At 42.3% G+C, this 17,423-nt stretch overlaps 1 protein-coding gene across 4 annotated transcripts in view; it reads left to right on the top strand.

Annotated features, from left to right (window-relative positions):
• Window positions 1–17,423, top strand: part of UNK (unk zinc finger) — a 64,104-nt gene that overhangs the window by 13,488 nt on the left and 33,193 nt on the right. For 2 of the 4 annotated variants that reach the window (XM_044298266.1, XM_044298264.1), the window contains 4 exons: window positions 7,889–8,098; window positions 15,103–15,279; window positions 15,433–15,563; window positions 16,159–16,294. In XM_044298266.1, coding sequence (XP_044154201.1) covers window positions 7,889–8,098; window positions 15,103–15,279; window positions 15,433–15,563; window positions 16,159–16,294 — 654 coding nt within the window. Of the gene's footprint in view, window positions 1–7,888; window positions 8,099–15,102; window positions 15,280–15,432; window positions 15,564–16,134; window positions 16,295–17,423 lie in introns of all 4 variants that reach the window. The other 2 variants (XM_044298265.1, XM_044298263.1) reach the window with 1 other exon arrangement.

Here is a 17,423-nt window from a genome sequence, read left to right as displayed (position 1 = left end):
CATTGTGTGGAGATGGCAGCATGAGGAGGCCACATAGTGGCACAATGACAGTGTCTGGATAAAAGACTGAGGCCACAGATTGTTGAGAAAGATGCAGATGGAGACAAATCTGTAGAGTTGTATGACGGTCACCTGCAGATTAATGCAGACCAGCCTTAAAATTGTGTTTTAATATATGAAAATGAGTCTCTAGGAGCAACGGGGGTGTTGTCATTACACCTAGAGGCTCTGTTTTCTCTGCAACTGCTGCGCCATCTCCACTTTGAAGGGATCACATTTACACCAGGCCGGTAGGTGAGTTCATACACAGGAATACCTAGAGTCCTATCTAGCCCTATAGGACCCTGATACTAGAGGCAGGGACAAGACTACCTGTTTCTCCAAAAACAAGGACGAACAGGAGTCTCCTTCAGGCCTTATACAAATAATAGGGAAATGCAACACACAGAACCCAAACAAAATACAAAAGGAAAGGATAGACTTAACTTCATAGGAGCAATGCAAGCACTAAGAACTCCGGCGAGATCCACACACCAGCTATCCACCACTGATACTGAATCTATAAACCGCACAACATTGTGGGAGAAGCGACAATAAATAAGGAAGGTTAAATGACCACATTAGCAACACCTAAGGCAAAGGGTGTGGTCATTACCAGAAACAACACAGACGCCTATTGATCCACAAGGAAAAGCCTGTCCAATCAAATCACGTGTTGCCAGTCTCACCGATCTCCTGCCACCTGTTGCAGGGACGTCCGTGACACTTATTTACTGAGAAAGATAGATAGTTTTCACTGCAATTTCATAGAGTTGCCACAAGATTATTTCAGCTGCCATTCCAGTAAATGGTAACTTTATACATTTTTATGCACTGAGCTCCCCCTAGTGTTGGCTGTAGGCAGAGCGCTTTGTAATTGAACAGAAGCAGATTTCTGAATCTATTTTTGCTTATGTAAATACATTGAGGAATACGGTATGGTGTTCAGAATGAGTGCCCTATTTATGAAGCATCTGTTCCACTTTTTCCAACATAGAATGCCGATAAAGTGGGTGAGGTGGAGGGGGCAATCTGGGGAGTTGCCTGGGAGTGATTTGTCGCACACATACTGGGAAACTGTGTGGGGCAAGGGGGCCCATACTAAGTTTTGCTATGGGTGTCCTATGAGATCTGTGTACACCCCTGTAACTAAAGGCGAACTAATTACTGGGGACAAAAATACAACCTCTTGGAGAAGATCACCCCCTTATCCCTTACAGTCAGTGTTCGGTCAGGGATTTCCATCAGTGATTGTGAGCCAAAACCAGGTGCGGCTCTAAACACAGAACAGGAGCAAATCTTCCCCTTATACCTTATCTCTGTGGAGGCTCCAATCCTGGTTTTGGCTTATAATCACTGATGGAAATCACTGACCGAACACTGATGTGTGAATGAGGCTTTATACAGACCAGTTTCTAATGATCTTTCATTAGATTTCCAAAACCCACTTTTTAAGGACCAATTCAGGTCTGAAGACACTTTTTGGGGCTTACGTAATAGAAACCACCGAAAAATTACCCCATTTTAGAAACTACACCCCTCAAGGTATTCAAGACTGATTTTACAAACTTTATTAGCCCTTTAGGTGTCCCACAAGAATTAATGGAAAATGGAGATGAAATTTCAGAATTTAACTTTTTGGGCAGATTTTACAAACAAAACTCCAATATTTATTACCCTAATCCTGCAGTTTACAGAAACACCCCACATGTGGTCGTAAACTGCTGTACAGGGCACACGGCAGGGCTTAGTAGGAAAGGAATCCCATATGGTTTTTGGAAGGCAGATTTAGCTGAACTGGTTTTTAGATGCCATGTCCCATTTGAAGCCCCCCTGATGCACCCCTAGAGTAGAAACTCAAAAAAAGTGACCACATTTTGAAACTACGGGATAAGGTGCCAGTTTTATTGGTACTATGTTAGGGTACATATGATTTTTAATTGCTCTATATTATGTTTTTTGTGAGGGAAGGTAATAAAAAGAATGGATGTTTTGGCACCTTTTTATTTTTTAACAACATTCATCTGAAAGGTTAGATCATGCGCTATTTTTATAGAGCAGGTTGTTACTGACACAATGATATCAAATATGTCTACTTTCTATGATGTTTGTTTCAGTTTTACATAATAAAGCATTTTTTAAAACAAAAATTTAGTTTTTGTATCTCCATTTTCTGAACGCCGTATTTTCTTTCTTTTTCTGCCGATCGTCTTGTGCAGGGGTTTGTTTTTTGCAGGAAGAGTTGACGTTTTTATTGGTACCATTTTTGGGTACATATGATCTTTTTGATCATTCATTATTACACTTTATGGGGCAAGGTGATTTGGTGGTTTTGGCACAGTATTTATTTATTTCTACAGAGTTTACCCGAGGGAGACTTTTTTTATAGAGCAGATCGTTACGGACGTGGCAATACCTAATATGTCTACTTTTTCTTATTTATTTACGTTTTACACAATAATACTATTATTTCGGTTTCAAAAATGCTATTTTAGTGTATCCAAATCATTTTCCGCTAACTTGTGACAAAAAATAAAAACTTCCATGAACTCACTATGCCTATGGGGTGGGGTGTTTCTACTGTCTGGGCATTGTAGAACCTCAGGAAACATGACAGGTGCTCAGAAAGTCAAAGTGCGTAAATTAATTTCTTTTCACCATAGTTTGTAAACGCTATAACTTTTACCCAAACCAATAAATATACACTTATTGCATTTTTTTTTTATCAAAGACATGTAGAACAATAAATTTAGAGAAAAATTTATATAGAAATGTAGTTTTATTTGAAAAATTTTGCAACAGAAAGTGAATTAAATATCAAAAAAAGTAAAAATGTCAGCAGCACTGAAATACCACCACATGAAAGCTCTATTAGTGAGAAGAAAAGGAGGTAAAATTAATTTGGGTGGTAAGTTGTATGACCGAGCAATAAACCGGGAAAGTAGTGTAGTGCAGAAGTGTAAAAAGTGGTCTGGTCATTAAGGGGGTTTAAGCTAGGGGAGCTGAGGTGGTTCATGTCTCCATGTTCTGAGAGCTATAGTTTTTATTTTTTGGGCGATTGTCTTAGGTAGGGGTTCATTTTTTGTGGGATGAGGTGACTGTTTTATTGATACCATTTTCTGGGACATACTCCTTTTTGATCGCTTGGTTTTGCACTTTTTGTGATGTAAGGTGACAAAAATGGCTTTTTTTTTTTTTTTTTTTTTTACACAGTTTTTATTTTTTATGGTGTTTATCGGACAGGGTGGATCATGTGATATATTTATAGAGCCGGTCATTACGGACGCGGCAATACCTAATATATGTGTGGGTTTTGTGTTTTGTTTTTTTTGTTTTGTTTTTTTATTATAAAATAAGGGGAAAGGGGCATTTTTTTTTGTTTTTTACTTTATTAATTTTATTAAAAACACTTTTTTACATTTTTTTTTCTTTACTTTATTTCTGATGTTCACTTTTGGGGGTCTGATCCCCTCTGCAATGCATTACAATACATCTGTATTGTAATGCATTGCCTGTTCGTGTATCACAGTGAGTCATACACTAACAGGTTGCCTAGGAGACCCAGCCTGAGGCTGAATCTCCTCGGCCCCCGTAGAAGGTAGGTCCTGATGCCGTGCAAGGCATTGGGCAGCCTCTGCATGGCATTGGGCTGCCATCTGACACATCGAGTCCCCACCACAGCAGCGCAGGGACTCTATGTGCTCCCTCACCCGACACAAACCCGTTCTATGTCGCGGTCAGCGCGTACTGTGGCATAGAAGGTGTTAATCCACCGGCATTGGCTTTTACAGCGATGCCAGTGAATACAACAGGGGCCCGGCTACCAGGGACTGCCAGGCTCCTGCAGTGATCGCGCGCCCACCCGATCACCATGACGTACTATTACGTCATGGAAGCCACTGCGTTCCCGCAATAGTACGCCATGTGTCGGGAAGGGGTTAAAGGGGTTGTACCAAGTTTTGAAGTGGTTAGGGGATAACTGACCACTGGGACCCCTACTGATCCTGAGAACAGGAGCTCCGTTTCCCTTTCCTGATGAGGAGGGAGGTCTGACTTGCACCTTGATGCTCCATTCATTCTCTATGGGAGCGCCGAAAATTGATGCGCTATCTCCAGCAGTCCTGTTAAGAATGAATGGAGCGGTAAGACACATGCCTGACAATCCCAGGACTGGTGGGGGTCCCAGCAGTCGGTCCCCCCCCACCTTCCCCAACGATTAGTTAGTTATCCCCTATTCTCGGACAGGAGATGACTTCTAAACTTGGCACAACCCCTTTAAAGGCTTTGTACACCTTTTGGAGGCATTATTTATTATTGCATTGTATTCATTTTGAGTGAAAAATATATATATATATATATATACAGTACAGACCAAAAGTTTGGACACACCTTCTCATTCAAAGAGTTTTCTTTATTTTCATGACTATGAAAATTGTATATTTACACTGAAGGCATCAAAACTATGAATTAACACACGTGGAATAATATACATAACAAAAAAGTGTGAAACAACTGAAAATATGTCATATTCTAGGTTCTTCAAAGTAGCCACCTTTTGCTTTGATTACTGCTGTGCACACTCTTGGCAATCTCTTGATGAGCTTCAAGAAGTAGTCACCTGAAATGGTCTTCCAACAGCCTTGAAGGAGTTCCCAGAGATGCTTAGCACTTGTTGGCCCTTTTGCCTTCACTCTGTGGTCCAGCTCACCCCAAACCATCTCGATTGGGTTCAGGTCCGGTGACTGTGGAGGCCAGGTCATCTGGCGCAGCACCTCATCACTCTCCTTCATGGTCAAATAGCCCTTACACAGCCTGGAGGTGTGTTTGGGGTCATTGTCCTGTTGAAAAGTAAATGATGGTCCAACTAAACGCAAACCGGATGGAATAGCATGCCGCTGCAAGATGCTGTGGTAGCCATGCTGGTTCAGTATGCCTTCAATTTTGAATAAATCCCCAACAGTGTCACCAGCAAAGCGCCCCCACACCATCACACCTCCTCCTCCATGCTTCACGGTGGGAACTAGGCCTGCACAATATATCGCCATATCGCAATCGCCAATTGGCAGACCCAAAAATGCTGCAATTATATTACCATATTTTTCGCTTTATAAGACAAACTTCCCCCCCCCCCCAAAAGTGGGGGGAAAATGGCAGTGCGCCTTATTAAGCGATGGTTGACTTTTTACGTGGTTGACACGGATGTATCGACGGCCGCTATGCTGCACAGCTCGGCCGGCGATACATCAGTTACAGTGCGGGGAGGGAGGAGGGGCTGGAGGCAAGTCGTTATTTTAATGAACAAATGTTCTTTTATTTATTCTATTTTATTGATCTGTTCTGTGCAGTGCTATTAAGAAAATGGCAAGTTTTGTATTTTGTACTTTTGCAGTAATGCAAATGTGTTATTTAATTTAGTAAAAGATGTTTTATTTTGAAAAACACTGCATTTCAGTTCTGGAGTTAAGCATAACTACATTTCTGCATTATCAGTAATTTGTGTGTGCTTTTGCCTTGAAAATCCAAGCAAATAGACCTCTAGCACAATTCCCTTAAAATAGCGCATCGCATACCGTTATCGCAATTTTTAGGGCCCTAATCGCAATCGCACAAAATTCCCATATCGTGCAGCCCTAGTGGGAACCAGGCATGTAGAGTCCATCCGTTCACCTTTTCTGCGTCGCACAAAGACACGGTGGTTGGAACCAAAGATCTCAAATTTGGACTCATCAGACCAAAGCACAGATTTCCACTGGTCTAATGTCCATTTCTTGTGTTCTTTAGCCCAAACAAGTCTCTTCTGCTTGTTGCCTGTCCTTAGCAGTGGTTTCCTAGCAGATATTCTACCATGAAGGCCTGATTCACACAGTCTCCTCTTAACAGTTGTTCTAGAGATGTGTCTGCTGCTAGAACTCTGTGTGGCATTGACCTGGTCTCTAATCTGAGCTGCTGTTAACCTGCAATTTCTAAGGCTGGTGACTCGGATGAACGTATCCTCCGCAGCAGAGGTGACTCTTGGTCTTCCTTTCCTGGGGAAGTCCGCATGTGAGCCAGTTTCTTTGTAGCGCTTGATGGTTTTTGTGACTGCTCTTGGGTACACTTTCAAAGTTTTCCCAATTTTTCGGACTGATTGACCTTAATTTCTTAAAGTAATGAAGGCCACTCGTATTTCTTTACTTAGCTGCTTTTTTCTTGCCATAATACAAATTCTAACAGTCTATTCAGTAGGACTATCAGCTGTGTATCCACCTGACTTCTCCACAACGCAACTGATGGTCCCAACCCCATTTATAAGGCAAGAAATCCCACTTATTAAACCTGACAGGGCACACCTGTGAAGGGAAAACCATTTCAGATGACTACCTTTTGAAGCTCATCAAGAGAATGCCAAGAGTGTGCAAAGCAGTAATCAAAGCAAAAGGTGGCTAATTTGAAGAACCTAGAATATGACATATTTTCAGTTGTTTCACACTTTTTTGTTATGTATATAATTCCACATGTGTTAATTCATAGTTTTGATGCCTTCAGTGTGAATCTACAATTTTCATAGTCATGAAAATAAAGAAAACTCTTTGAATGAGAAGGTGTGTCCAAACTTTTGGTCTGTACTGTATATATATATATATATATATATATATATTTATATATATTTTTTTTTTTCAGTTTCTATAAAAAAATGTTGAACCACTGTCTTTGTGCAGCCTTCAGTTTCTCTAGTTGCAGGATCTGAATTTTTACTCTGTTCCGTCAGGCATCTCAGCTGACGGCTCCTTATCTATGCTCTCTGACCTTTTATAAACACTCATTATAGCTCAGTTCTTATCTTACTGATAAGAATGTTACCCTGATGCCGGCTCCGCAGAATTGGGCGCTGCACTTTGTATTCTGCAGCTGTCAATCTGAGCTTAGTGAAACCCTCTAACTAAGAACTATACCACTAAGTCATTGTTTACAGTTTGTATTTATAGCAAGGAGTCTGGCATTGCATTATCTCCTGTTTGATCATTTGATAAGTAAACATATTCCCCGCATAAGATCCCTGTAATAGGAAGGTTTGTGTACCTGTTACGGCTAGTCGTCATGTGTCTCAGCTGATGTCAACCTGGGGGAGTATCTCAGTTGGAGCCCTCCTACCTCCCAAGTAGGGTCAAGATGATTGACCGAGTCGTATCCCAGTGAGCAGAGCTGCTTGATTAAATCATCCTGGTTTCGGCGGCCACTTCACGGCCGCACAAGTGCCTAGAGGCAGCACTGCCACGTGTGAGAGGTGGCGTGCTCACTTTGTTTGTCTTTCTGTAAAAATTATGTGATGCTGGCAGAAACAGTTTTTAGGCTCCTGATGAGGTGTGTTCACCAGAAACGAGTTGAGCCAGCGTTTAACTGTAGCCAGTTTTAGCAGACGACGACTAGAATATGGCGGCGACAAATAGTTTTTTATGTTAGTCAGTGGTGAGGGAGTTGGAGCATTATACTAGGGTGTTGGAGGTTAGTAGGCTCCAATTGAAGACCAATTAAAATTATAATTTTTAGCCCAAAATGAGTAAAATGCAATCATAAAAAGAAATTGCCTCGGAAAGTGGCTGACAGTCTAGAAGGAGTTGGGGACCTCTGGTAATGAGTATATGAGAAGGATAGTATAACAGGTCTTTGACGTCTTGTGGTCCCCTCACATCTAGATGATTTACAATATATATATATATATATCTTTTTATTTATTTTTTGCTCACTTGCAGTCCTGTTTCCGCCATGTATTTGGGGTCATAGTTAGGCTCTGTACCTCTGTGGAACTACTAGCTTGGTTTACAATACACAATACTGTTTCTCCTCACCTGTCATCTGCTTGTTTCCCCAGGTACCTGAAAGAGTTTCGGACGGAGCAGTGCCCGCTCTTTGTGCAACACAAGTGCACCCAGCATCGGCCCTACACCTGTTTCCACTGGCACTTTGTTAACCAGAGAAGGCGGAGATCTGTGAGACGTAGGGACGGGACCTTTAACTACAGCCCGGATATTTACTGCACCAAATACGATGAAACGTCAGGCCTGTGTCCTGAAGGAGACGAGTGAGTTCTTCTGTAGTGCTTTAGCGTCTTACCACAGTATGTTTGCCTGAGCAGCTGCAAGATCTTTCCTGTGAGTGTTGTTATTTGCCTGAGCGCTTTACGCAGTTTTATATATGTGTAGTAGTCATTTTAAGGTGTATCCAACCCCCTCTTCACTGTTAGATCGTTGTACGGTCTGACCACTGGGACCTACACCCTTCATGAGAACTGCCGTTCCGTATCCCCCATTTGAATGGAGCGATGGTTGAGCATGCATTTACCGCTTCATCCAAAGATTATCAAGTGCTGTACTCAGGGGGTGGGGGTGGCACAGGACATACAGTATCGTGACCCCAGTGGTCAAACCGCCACTGATCTATCGATTAACCCCAATTCAGTGGATTAAAGGGGTAGTCTCCTCTGAGACATTGGTGGCAAATTGCTAGGAAGATAGGTGTGGGTCTCACCTCTGAGTTCCACACCTGTCTCCAGGACGGGACCCCCAAAATCAGTGGTGAGCACTGCTCAGTCAGTCCCATAGAAGTGAATGGAGCGGTGGTCGCACTTGCACGATGCGTTCTCCTTTTGTTTCTATGGGACTTCTGAAAATAGCTGAGCGCGTTATCTCAGCTATTTTCAGAAGTCCCATAGAAATGAATGGAGAGCGCTCCACGCACGTGCAGTACTCTCTCTCTTTCCTGTTTTAGAAATAGGTGCGGCTTCCCCCACCTATCTGACTTTGATAGTGGTATGCCATCAAAGTCCCAGATGAAACAACCCCTTTAATTTTGAATGGAATACTCCTTTAAGGGCCTTGGATAAAGGGATCGTTTAAAGAAGATTAACCCTTGTGAGGTAGACAGTCCAGCTTCAGTAAGGCCTCTTTCACACGAGCGATACGGATTGTATCAGGATCGGTTCAAAGAGAAAATGATGGTTTTGCTTGCAAGTTCAATCAGCTTTGTCTGTGATTGCATTCAGTGCATGCGTTTTTTCAGTCCGGATTGTACCCAGATTGCATGCGTTTTTAACGCGCGCGAAATAAAACTGAAGAATAACACTCTGCATCCCCAGCAACCATCAGTGAAAAACACATTGCATCTGGATGTCTTCCGTTTCACTTCTGTGTAGCCAGGGCCTGAAAAACTCACAATATGGAACATGCTGCAATTTTTTATTTTTATTTTTTCTTCATGCAGAGATGTTGCATGAGAAACCTCATGTGCCCAGAACAACTGAAATGAATGGGTCAGGATTTAGTCCGGATGCTGTGCGTTCACAACCTGCATTGCATCCGGATGAAAAACTTGCTTGTGTGAAAGAGCCCCAACTCCTATCAGTTTGTCAGATGTAGTATATAGCATGCCGGCCAAATGAATCGCCATCCATTTACCCAATTACTATCGTGAGCACGGCTGTAATAGAGCATTATATTACCACTGCAAATGCCAGAATTGGAGAAAAAGCTGATTCTGGGGGGGTTGTGCTGTTGACTCCTGGAATACAGAGGCTGGTATCGTTTTATAGACAACAGTGACCCTAGGGCTGCCTCTTATTAGTATCTGGTGCCAGACACCATACACTGATCGGCCAAAGTATTAAAGGGGTTATCCAATCTCTCAACAAAAAAAACCCCACATGTGCTGGGCCCCTCACCGGTAATATATTTACCTTGTCACTAGCGTCACCCGCGATGCTAGGGAGGCGCGCGTCCCCGCCTGCCATTGGCTGCTCCCCCCCCGACACAGGATGTTTTCATCTGTGTGCAGGGAGAAGCAGCAGCGGCGGTGCGGTGGGGTAAGTATACTACCGGTGAGGGGCCCGGCACATGTGGGTGGGGGTTGAGAAATTGGAATTGGACAACCCCTTAAGGACCCGCCAATAGTTTTTTTTTGTTTTTGTTTTTTCCCTCCCAGCCTTCCAAGACCCATAGATTTTTTTTTAATTTTTTTTTACTTTTCATTCATAAGCTTCATGAGGGCTTATTTATTTGCAGGACAAGTTGTATTTTTAATGGCACCATTAAATTCACTATATCTTGTATGGGAAAATAATTCTTTGTCAGATGAAATAAAATAAAAAATAATTTCCATCATTGTTTTCGGGTTTTGTTTTCACGGCGTTTGCTATACGCTAAAAATGACACAATGAGCTAATTCTGAAAGTCGGTAAGATTACACCGATTCCAAATTTAGGCTACATCTGCGCTTTCCCTTTCCTCTATTGAGATCCGTCATAGGATCACAATAGCGCGGGAAAACGCTTCCGTTTTGTCACCGTTCATTATCAATGGGAACTGAACGGAACTGAATGCACCGTCCCCTTCCCCGTCCACACCACGCCCACTTTTTTTAGACCTGGCATGAGCCACGAAAAGTTGCAGATTGCGGCACACATAACCTTTGCATAATATAGGCGTATTACTGATTGTAAATGACCCCCTCAGTTCTTGAATTTGATGTTGTTAGAAGCAGGAAAGATGGACAAATGTTAAAGTAAATGATCCAAAATTCTACTTTTCAAGAATAAAATACATTTAATGTAATAAAACTACATGAAATAAAATAATCTCCAAGTTTTTTTTTTCTTTTTTTTCTGTATTCTGTTTTTGTCCCCACAAAATGAAATCCATTAAGATTACGGTAAATACTGAAGCATAAATATTGTAAACTTCTGAATTCTGATTAGAATTTCATTAAAAAAGGCAAGTTTTTGGGCTTGTATATAATGCTATGACATTAATGTGTTTTACAAGCTTTCATTTGGGGGGGAGGCATTTTTTAAACAGTTTTTATTAACATTTTGAAATTGAATGAGGTCTCATGGATTTATCATGTAGACAAAGTTATTAAATGCCATTTGCTGAAGCGAGACAACTATTTTAACAAAAACAAATCTGGAATACAGTGGGCTCCATTCACATATCCGTAATAATTGGTCCGCATCCGTTCCGCAAATTGCGGAACAGGTGCGGACCCATTCATTCTCTATGGGGACGGAACAGTTGCGGAGAGCACACTATGTGCTCTCCGCATCCGCATTTCCGGAGCGCCCGGCCGATCGTCCGGTCCGCGGCTCCTGAAAAAAATAGAACATGTTCTATTCTTGTCCGCAATTGCGGACAAGATTAGGCATTTTCTATTATAGTGCCGGCGATGTGCAGTCTGCAAAATGCGGAACGCACATTGCCGGTGTCCGTGTTTTGCGGATCCGTGGATCCGCAAAACACATACGGATGTGTGAATGGACCCTTAGGGTGCTTTCACACTTGCAGCAGAGTGATTCCGTTGCCTGAACTGCCTGCCAGATCCATCAAAACGTATGCCAACTGATGGCATTTGTAAGACTGATCAGGATCCTGATCCGTCTTACAAATGCATTGAAATGCTGGATCCGTCTTTCCGGTGTCATCCGGAAAAACGTATTTGGCATTTATTTTTTTCAAATTTTTTCGGACGGATCCGGCATTGTGGTATTTTGAATGCTGGATACGGCACTAATACATTCCTATGGAAAAAAAATGCCGGCAATCAGGCAAGTCTTCAGTTTTTTTGTCCGGAGATAATACCGTAGCATGCTGCGGTATTATCTCTTTCCTGATCAGTCAAAAAGACTGAACTGAAGACATCCTGATGCATCCTGAACAGATTACTCTCCATTCAGAATGCATGGGGATAAAACTGATCAGTTATTTTCCGGTATAGTGTTCCTAGGACGGATTCTATGCCGGAAAATAAAGACTGTAGTGTGGAAGTGCCCTTATACAGCATGTGGATAATGGAGAACAATACCACAAGAAGAAATACAACAGTATCAACAGTCAACACTTCAGAAATAGAACATTAAACAAGTATGTTAACGGTCATAAAATGTTAACCAAGCCATAAAGGTTTGTGAGACATACACGTATGAAACGTGAGTCACGAATCTATGTGGATTGTCCCCACTGGAAATGAGCAATACGTGTAGGAGACCCAGCAGGCGTAGGGTTAGTGCACCAACCCACACCTGCACTTGACAGAAGAAGAGGAGAGGGCAATAAAGATCAGGACCTTCAAAGACATGGAGGGTCACCTGTCATCAGTGGTCATTTTTCGAACCATGAATGCAGCTTATTTTGGGTTTCCAAAGAAGTAATGCAATATATCTACCCCATACCTTAAAAAAAAAAAAGCATTTAATAGGGTTATCCGAGATGTGGCCGCCACTTCCATGTGATCCCGGCCTGGGATTACAACCTCCAGTGCATGCGTGAGTCTGCTTCTCTCACTAGTGCTTTAGTAAGAGATTCAGACTCGCGCATGCGCTGCAGGTTGTAATACCAAGCCGGGATCACTTGCCGAGAGTACGGTGTGTGATCCTGGAAGTGGCAACCGCATCTTGAATAATCCCTTTAACCTTTCGCTCCTTGTGTTGAGCAGCTTCTATCCAATCCATTTTCATAATAAAAGATAACTTCTCAAGGAAAAAAGGAGAGAAGAGGTCATTTCTAGACTTGAAATATAGCTTTTCTGGCTGCTGCAGAAACCGTGTGCAAAAGTCCTTTTTAGGGATATGTTTGCCAATTTTTTTTTTGTCACACCTCAAAAATTTGTGACACCCAAAGCGTGCTGCGATTTGGGGAAAAAGAAATGCAAAAGGAAAGAAGCACTCTAGAAAACTGTCTTCAAGTGACGTGTTTGTAGGGCATTCGGACATCTGGTTGCATGTCTAATCAAAATGATCAGCTTCCCGAAAATGTTATATCCATTACAGACTATCCCCCTACTTCTTATGCATGCTGATGTGGGAAAACTACAATCGGCATTTGTGAAATTCCTCTGGAATAAAAAAAGGCCTCGCATAGCCTATAAGAAGCTTTGTTTAATGAAGTGGGAGGGAGGTTTAAATATGCCCGGTATAAGATTATATAACTTAGCTGCCCTATTTCGTCATGTGAGGGACTGGATTTGGAAAACAGGTTATTTCTCAGCGGGAGGGGTGGAGCGGGAATTGGCACAACCGTGGGAGTTAGCCGCCCTTATTCACACACGGCTCAAAGATCTATTGATTATGGTGAAGCAATCTGTTCTTCTTAAGGATACCATCATGGCATGGAAAGCGATCAGGAAGCTATACAGACTTCCAATTTACTTGTCGCCCCAGATGCCCCTGTGGTCTCTGCCGGCTTTTCCACAAGGACGAGAGAACAAGATGTATAAGCAATGGAGGGAGAAAAATATCCACACGCTAGATGACATACTAATAGGACCAGATCATAAATTGATGTCATGGGAGCAATTTGCGAGTAGATATCGGATGGAGGCTTCTCACCCATTATCATTCTATCAGCTTTCTGCTTACTGCAAAGCCCAGTCGACTTCTTTGGGGGAAGCTGACAGAATGACCTGGTTTGCGGCTCTTCTAGGGAGAGGTGGAGTTATGATCTCACTTGCTGACACATATAGACGTCTACGAAATACTTGTTATATAGGCTTGGCGAAAATGGTTTTTGCGCACTGGGAAATGGAGGTTGAGGTGGAAGACTTAACCTTTAAAATGAGAGAGGGGTTGGAATATATCAGGAAGGCTATTCATAGTGAGCAATGGCGAGAGTGGCAATTGAGGAGCCTGCATAAAGCGACGTATGCTTTCAATCTCTCATATGCTAATGCCCCAGCACATTATCTGAGGGAGTGTCCTAAATGCTCGCAACCTAAAGCAGACCTCCTCCATGGTCTGTGGGGCTGCCAACACATTAGGCCACTGTGGGATGATGTAATCTCTCTTATTAAGGAAGTCTGGGAGGTAGAGGTGATAGCACATCCACAGCAATGCATATTCCAATATATTCCAGTGGGCCAGGATGTCTCGCAAGGAAAAGGGGTAGCGGAGCCGGGGATACACATTGTCCTTATGGCAGTCAATAAGTGTCTGTTGCGACATTGGTTGGTGCCCACTTTCCCTACCAAGGATGAAGTGCTGGGTCTGATTAAAAAAAAAGGTCCTTTATTTAGAGAGACTAGAAGTGGGTAAGAACAAAGAGAAGGAAGTGGCAAAGTTTATGAAAAAATTGAAAAAACTGGTTGAGCATGTCTTGATGAGAGCGGAAATTAAGGAGTTGGTGTCTCCATTTGAGCACACTAAGTGGTATATGGAGGCAAAATTGAAAGGCACGCTTGGCTCTTTGGAGATCTAAAGATGTACCCTTTGACTATTTCATAAAGTTGATGTAAGAGGAGGTGAACAAGATTGGCGCGAGTAGCAGGTGTTGGGGTTGGGAGGGAAATATAACGAATTTGGATTCTATGGTTCCTTATATGACGTATTATAAGATATAAAAGGATGTATTTGATTGTGAATAATGTGGAATTTGGCTGTATATCTCATGCAAAATGCCTTCTGTAGTATATATCTGTATGCTTTGAACATTCGAATAAAGAAAGTTTTTAAAAAAAAAAAACATCTGGTTGCGGCATTTTTTATAAAAAAAAAAAAAAAGTGGAAAAAACTTGTGCAATCACCATTAGGCTGCGGTTTTAACGGAGCAGAAGAATGAAAATTTACTATAATGAGATCCGTTCGGTTTCTGTTCTCAGATGTGAACATAGCCTTACAATTGAACTTTCTGCTGTTGGTTTTAAAAAGCAATGGCTGCCAGAAAGACTCCAGATACTGTAACTCTCCAGCTGACCCTATGAGACCGACATTGAGGCTCCCATGACAATGAATAGAGAGACTGACTTCCTGTCTGCACATAAGACGCAGGGTCAGTTGGAGAGTCAGAGTGATGGTTACATGACACAGCTGAGGATCAGAAGGGAGAAGATAATTCACAAATACAGCCACTAGGAAGAGAGATGTACAATTTACATCATGTACCTGTCTGGCAGGACCGAGAATAAAAATGTTTTAGGGGTGCTTCTTTAATGTAAAGATTCCTCATTTTGTAAAGATTCCTCATGTTTTTTTTAGGTTTTAGTTTTTTAGTGCATTTCTAGGAACCTCCCTAATCCCATGTCATTCCATCCTTTGTCTTTGCCCAGTTGTCCTTTCCTGCACAGAACAACAGGTGACACAGAAAGAAGATACCACCTGCGATATTACAAAACGGGCATCTGCATCCATGAGACGGACTCTAAAGGTCATTGCACCAAGAATGGGCAGCACTGTGCCTTTGCCCACGGTCCCCATGATCTCCGCTCGCCAGTATATGACATAAGGTAACCGTCACAATTTATTTATTGCTCCCAGTACTTTACCTGTATGATAAAAGGCATCTGACTCTGTGCAGTACTTCTGAGCGCCAGAATTGCCCTGTGAACTACTGTGAGAGAGGCAGCGATTTACAGAATATTCTTATCTCCCTTCTGTAGAGAGCTTCAGGCTATGGAGGCCCTGCAGAATGGACAGCCATCCCTGGATGGAAGCCTGGAAGGACAAACTGCAGTGGCAGCTAGTCATGCCATGATAGAGAAGATTCTGGGAGAGGAACCACGCTGGCAGGGTGAGAGGCATAAGGTGGCCATGCACCTTAGACAGCTGTCAGTCAGAGGCTTGTTCGGCTGACCGCTATACCGTCCCACCGCCCCATACACTTGCAGCCTTGGCTTAGCTGAGCATACATGGGTTTCCGATAGGTAGCAGGAAATAAGCAGCTGGAAGATGCCTCTACGCAAGACAGATGTCTCAAGCGAGATGAAGGCTGCTAGAGTCGGGACACCCTGATACACATTCGATGTTGGTCTAATGTGTATGGGCACCTTCAGCGCAATATGCAAAGGGTTAGTAATGTTGGAGGGAACCAAGAAGATCTTTCTTTGGCGTGTATTATTGCTGGGACCCCCACCGACCAACACTTCTGATATGTCCTTATAACATATCAAAAATGTTCAAAAAATTGTAGTTACTTTTTAACATATCCCCAAGATTGATTGTAGCAATGATTGATACCTAGCGGACTCCATTCTTCATGCTAACAAGTAACCTTGCATCTAACATGTGAAATAGGAAAAATCATGGATGGTGCCTGGATGCCTTGTAACACAGTAAACATATATGGAATGGTTTTCATGCAGAGAATTATGTCCGCTTGTCTGCAGACACTACATATGTGCTTGGGCACTACAAGACAGAACAGTGCAAAAAGCCTCCCCGGCTCTGCCGTCAAGGATATGCATGTCCCTATTACCACAATAGCAAGGACCGCAGGAGGAGTCCACGCCAAAACAAATACAGGTAGGAAATGAAGCACGTGCAGGTCTCTGACCTTCATTGCTGAGAAAGCAGCGTACCTCACCGCTGCAGCGTTCTTACTCCGATGAGACGCACATATTCCTATCTTAGTATTTCTCTTGGTGCAAGATATTCCGAGATTCAGTGGATAGCTTTGAATTGTAACCCTTAGGATACCGGAGGTTTTTTCGTTTTGCGTTTTCATTTTTCTTCCCTATCTTCCTTGAGCCGTAACTTTTTTTAAAAATATATTTCCGTTCACATAGCTGTATAGGGCTTATTTTTTGCGGGACAAGTTGTGCTTTCTAATGACACCATTAATTATGGCATACAATGTAGTAGGAAGCGGTAAAAAAAAAAAATCAAAATGGGGTGGAATTGGAAAAAACAACGCAATTTTTCCGCCATTTTATGGGTTTGCGTTCCGTGCAGCAATACTTACCCATACCCTTCATTCTCTGGGTCAGTACGATTACAACGATACCCCATATGGATAGGTTTTTAATGTCTAAATAGTGTAAAAATAAATGTACATTTTGAAAAAAATATAAAAAATGTACATCACCATATTCTGACCCCCCCCCCATAACTTTTTTTTTTGTGTTATATCTACTGAGCTATGTGGGGGCTCATTTTTTGCGGGACAATCTGTAGTTTTTATTGATACCATTTTGGAGTATGTGTCTTTTTGATCACATTTTATTACCTTTTTCTTTTTCACCTATGACAGCACCCCTCCTCTACCTCCTCAGGACAGGAAACAGGAACCAGAACCGTCTTTTAAAGGAGGGATCATCCCCTCTATTTCCAGTTCTGTTTCCTGTCCTAAGGGGCAGGAGGGAATCGGATCCTCTGGAAGATAACAAGGAAATAGCTGCGGGGGCCCCGGCTATAAAAATAGTGTGTGGAGGGTTACCCCGTGTAGCATATATATTTAAAAGTAAAAAAATAAAAATATGTATTAGGTTGTTACCATGTTGGAGGGGATGATCCCTCCTTTAAAAGGCGGTTCTGGTTCCTGTTTCCTGTCCTGAGGAGGTGGAGGCTGTCTCTCCAGGGGTGCTGTCATAGGTTCAAAGAAAACCGGTAAGTGTAATCCAATATTCTTTGGGTAATAGAAGTAATAAAAAAA

This window comes from Bufo gargarizans, chromosome 6, assembly GCF_014858855.1.
Source record: "Bufo gargarizans isolate SCDJY-AF-19 chromosome 6, ASM1485885v1, whole genome shotgun sequence".
In the NCBI taxonomy this organism is placed as follows: Eukaryota; Metazoa; Chordata; class Amphibia; order Anura; family Bufonidae; genus Bufo; species Bufo gargarizans.
The sequence above is the reverse complement of the archived record's forward strand: the minus strand, read 5'-3'. Positions and strand labels throughout refer to the sequence as shown.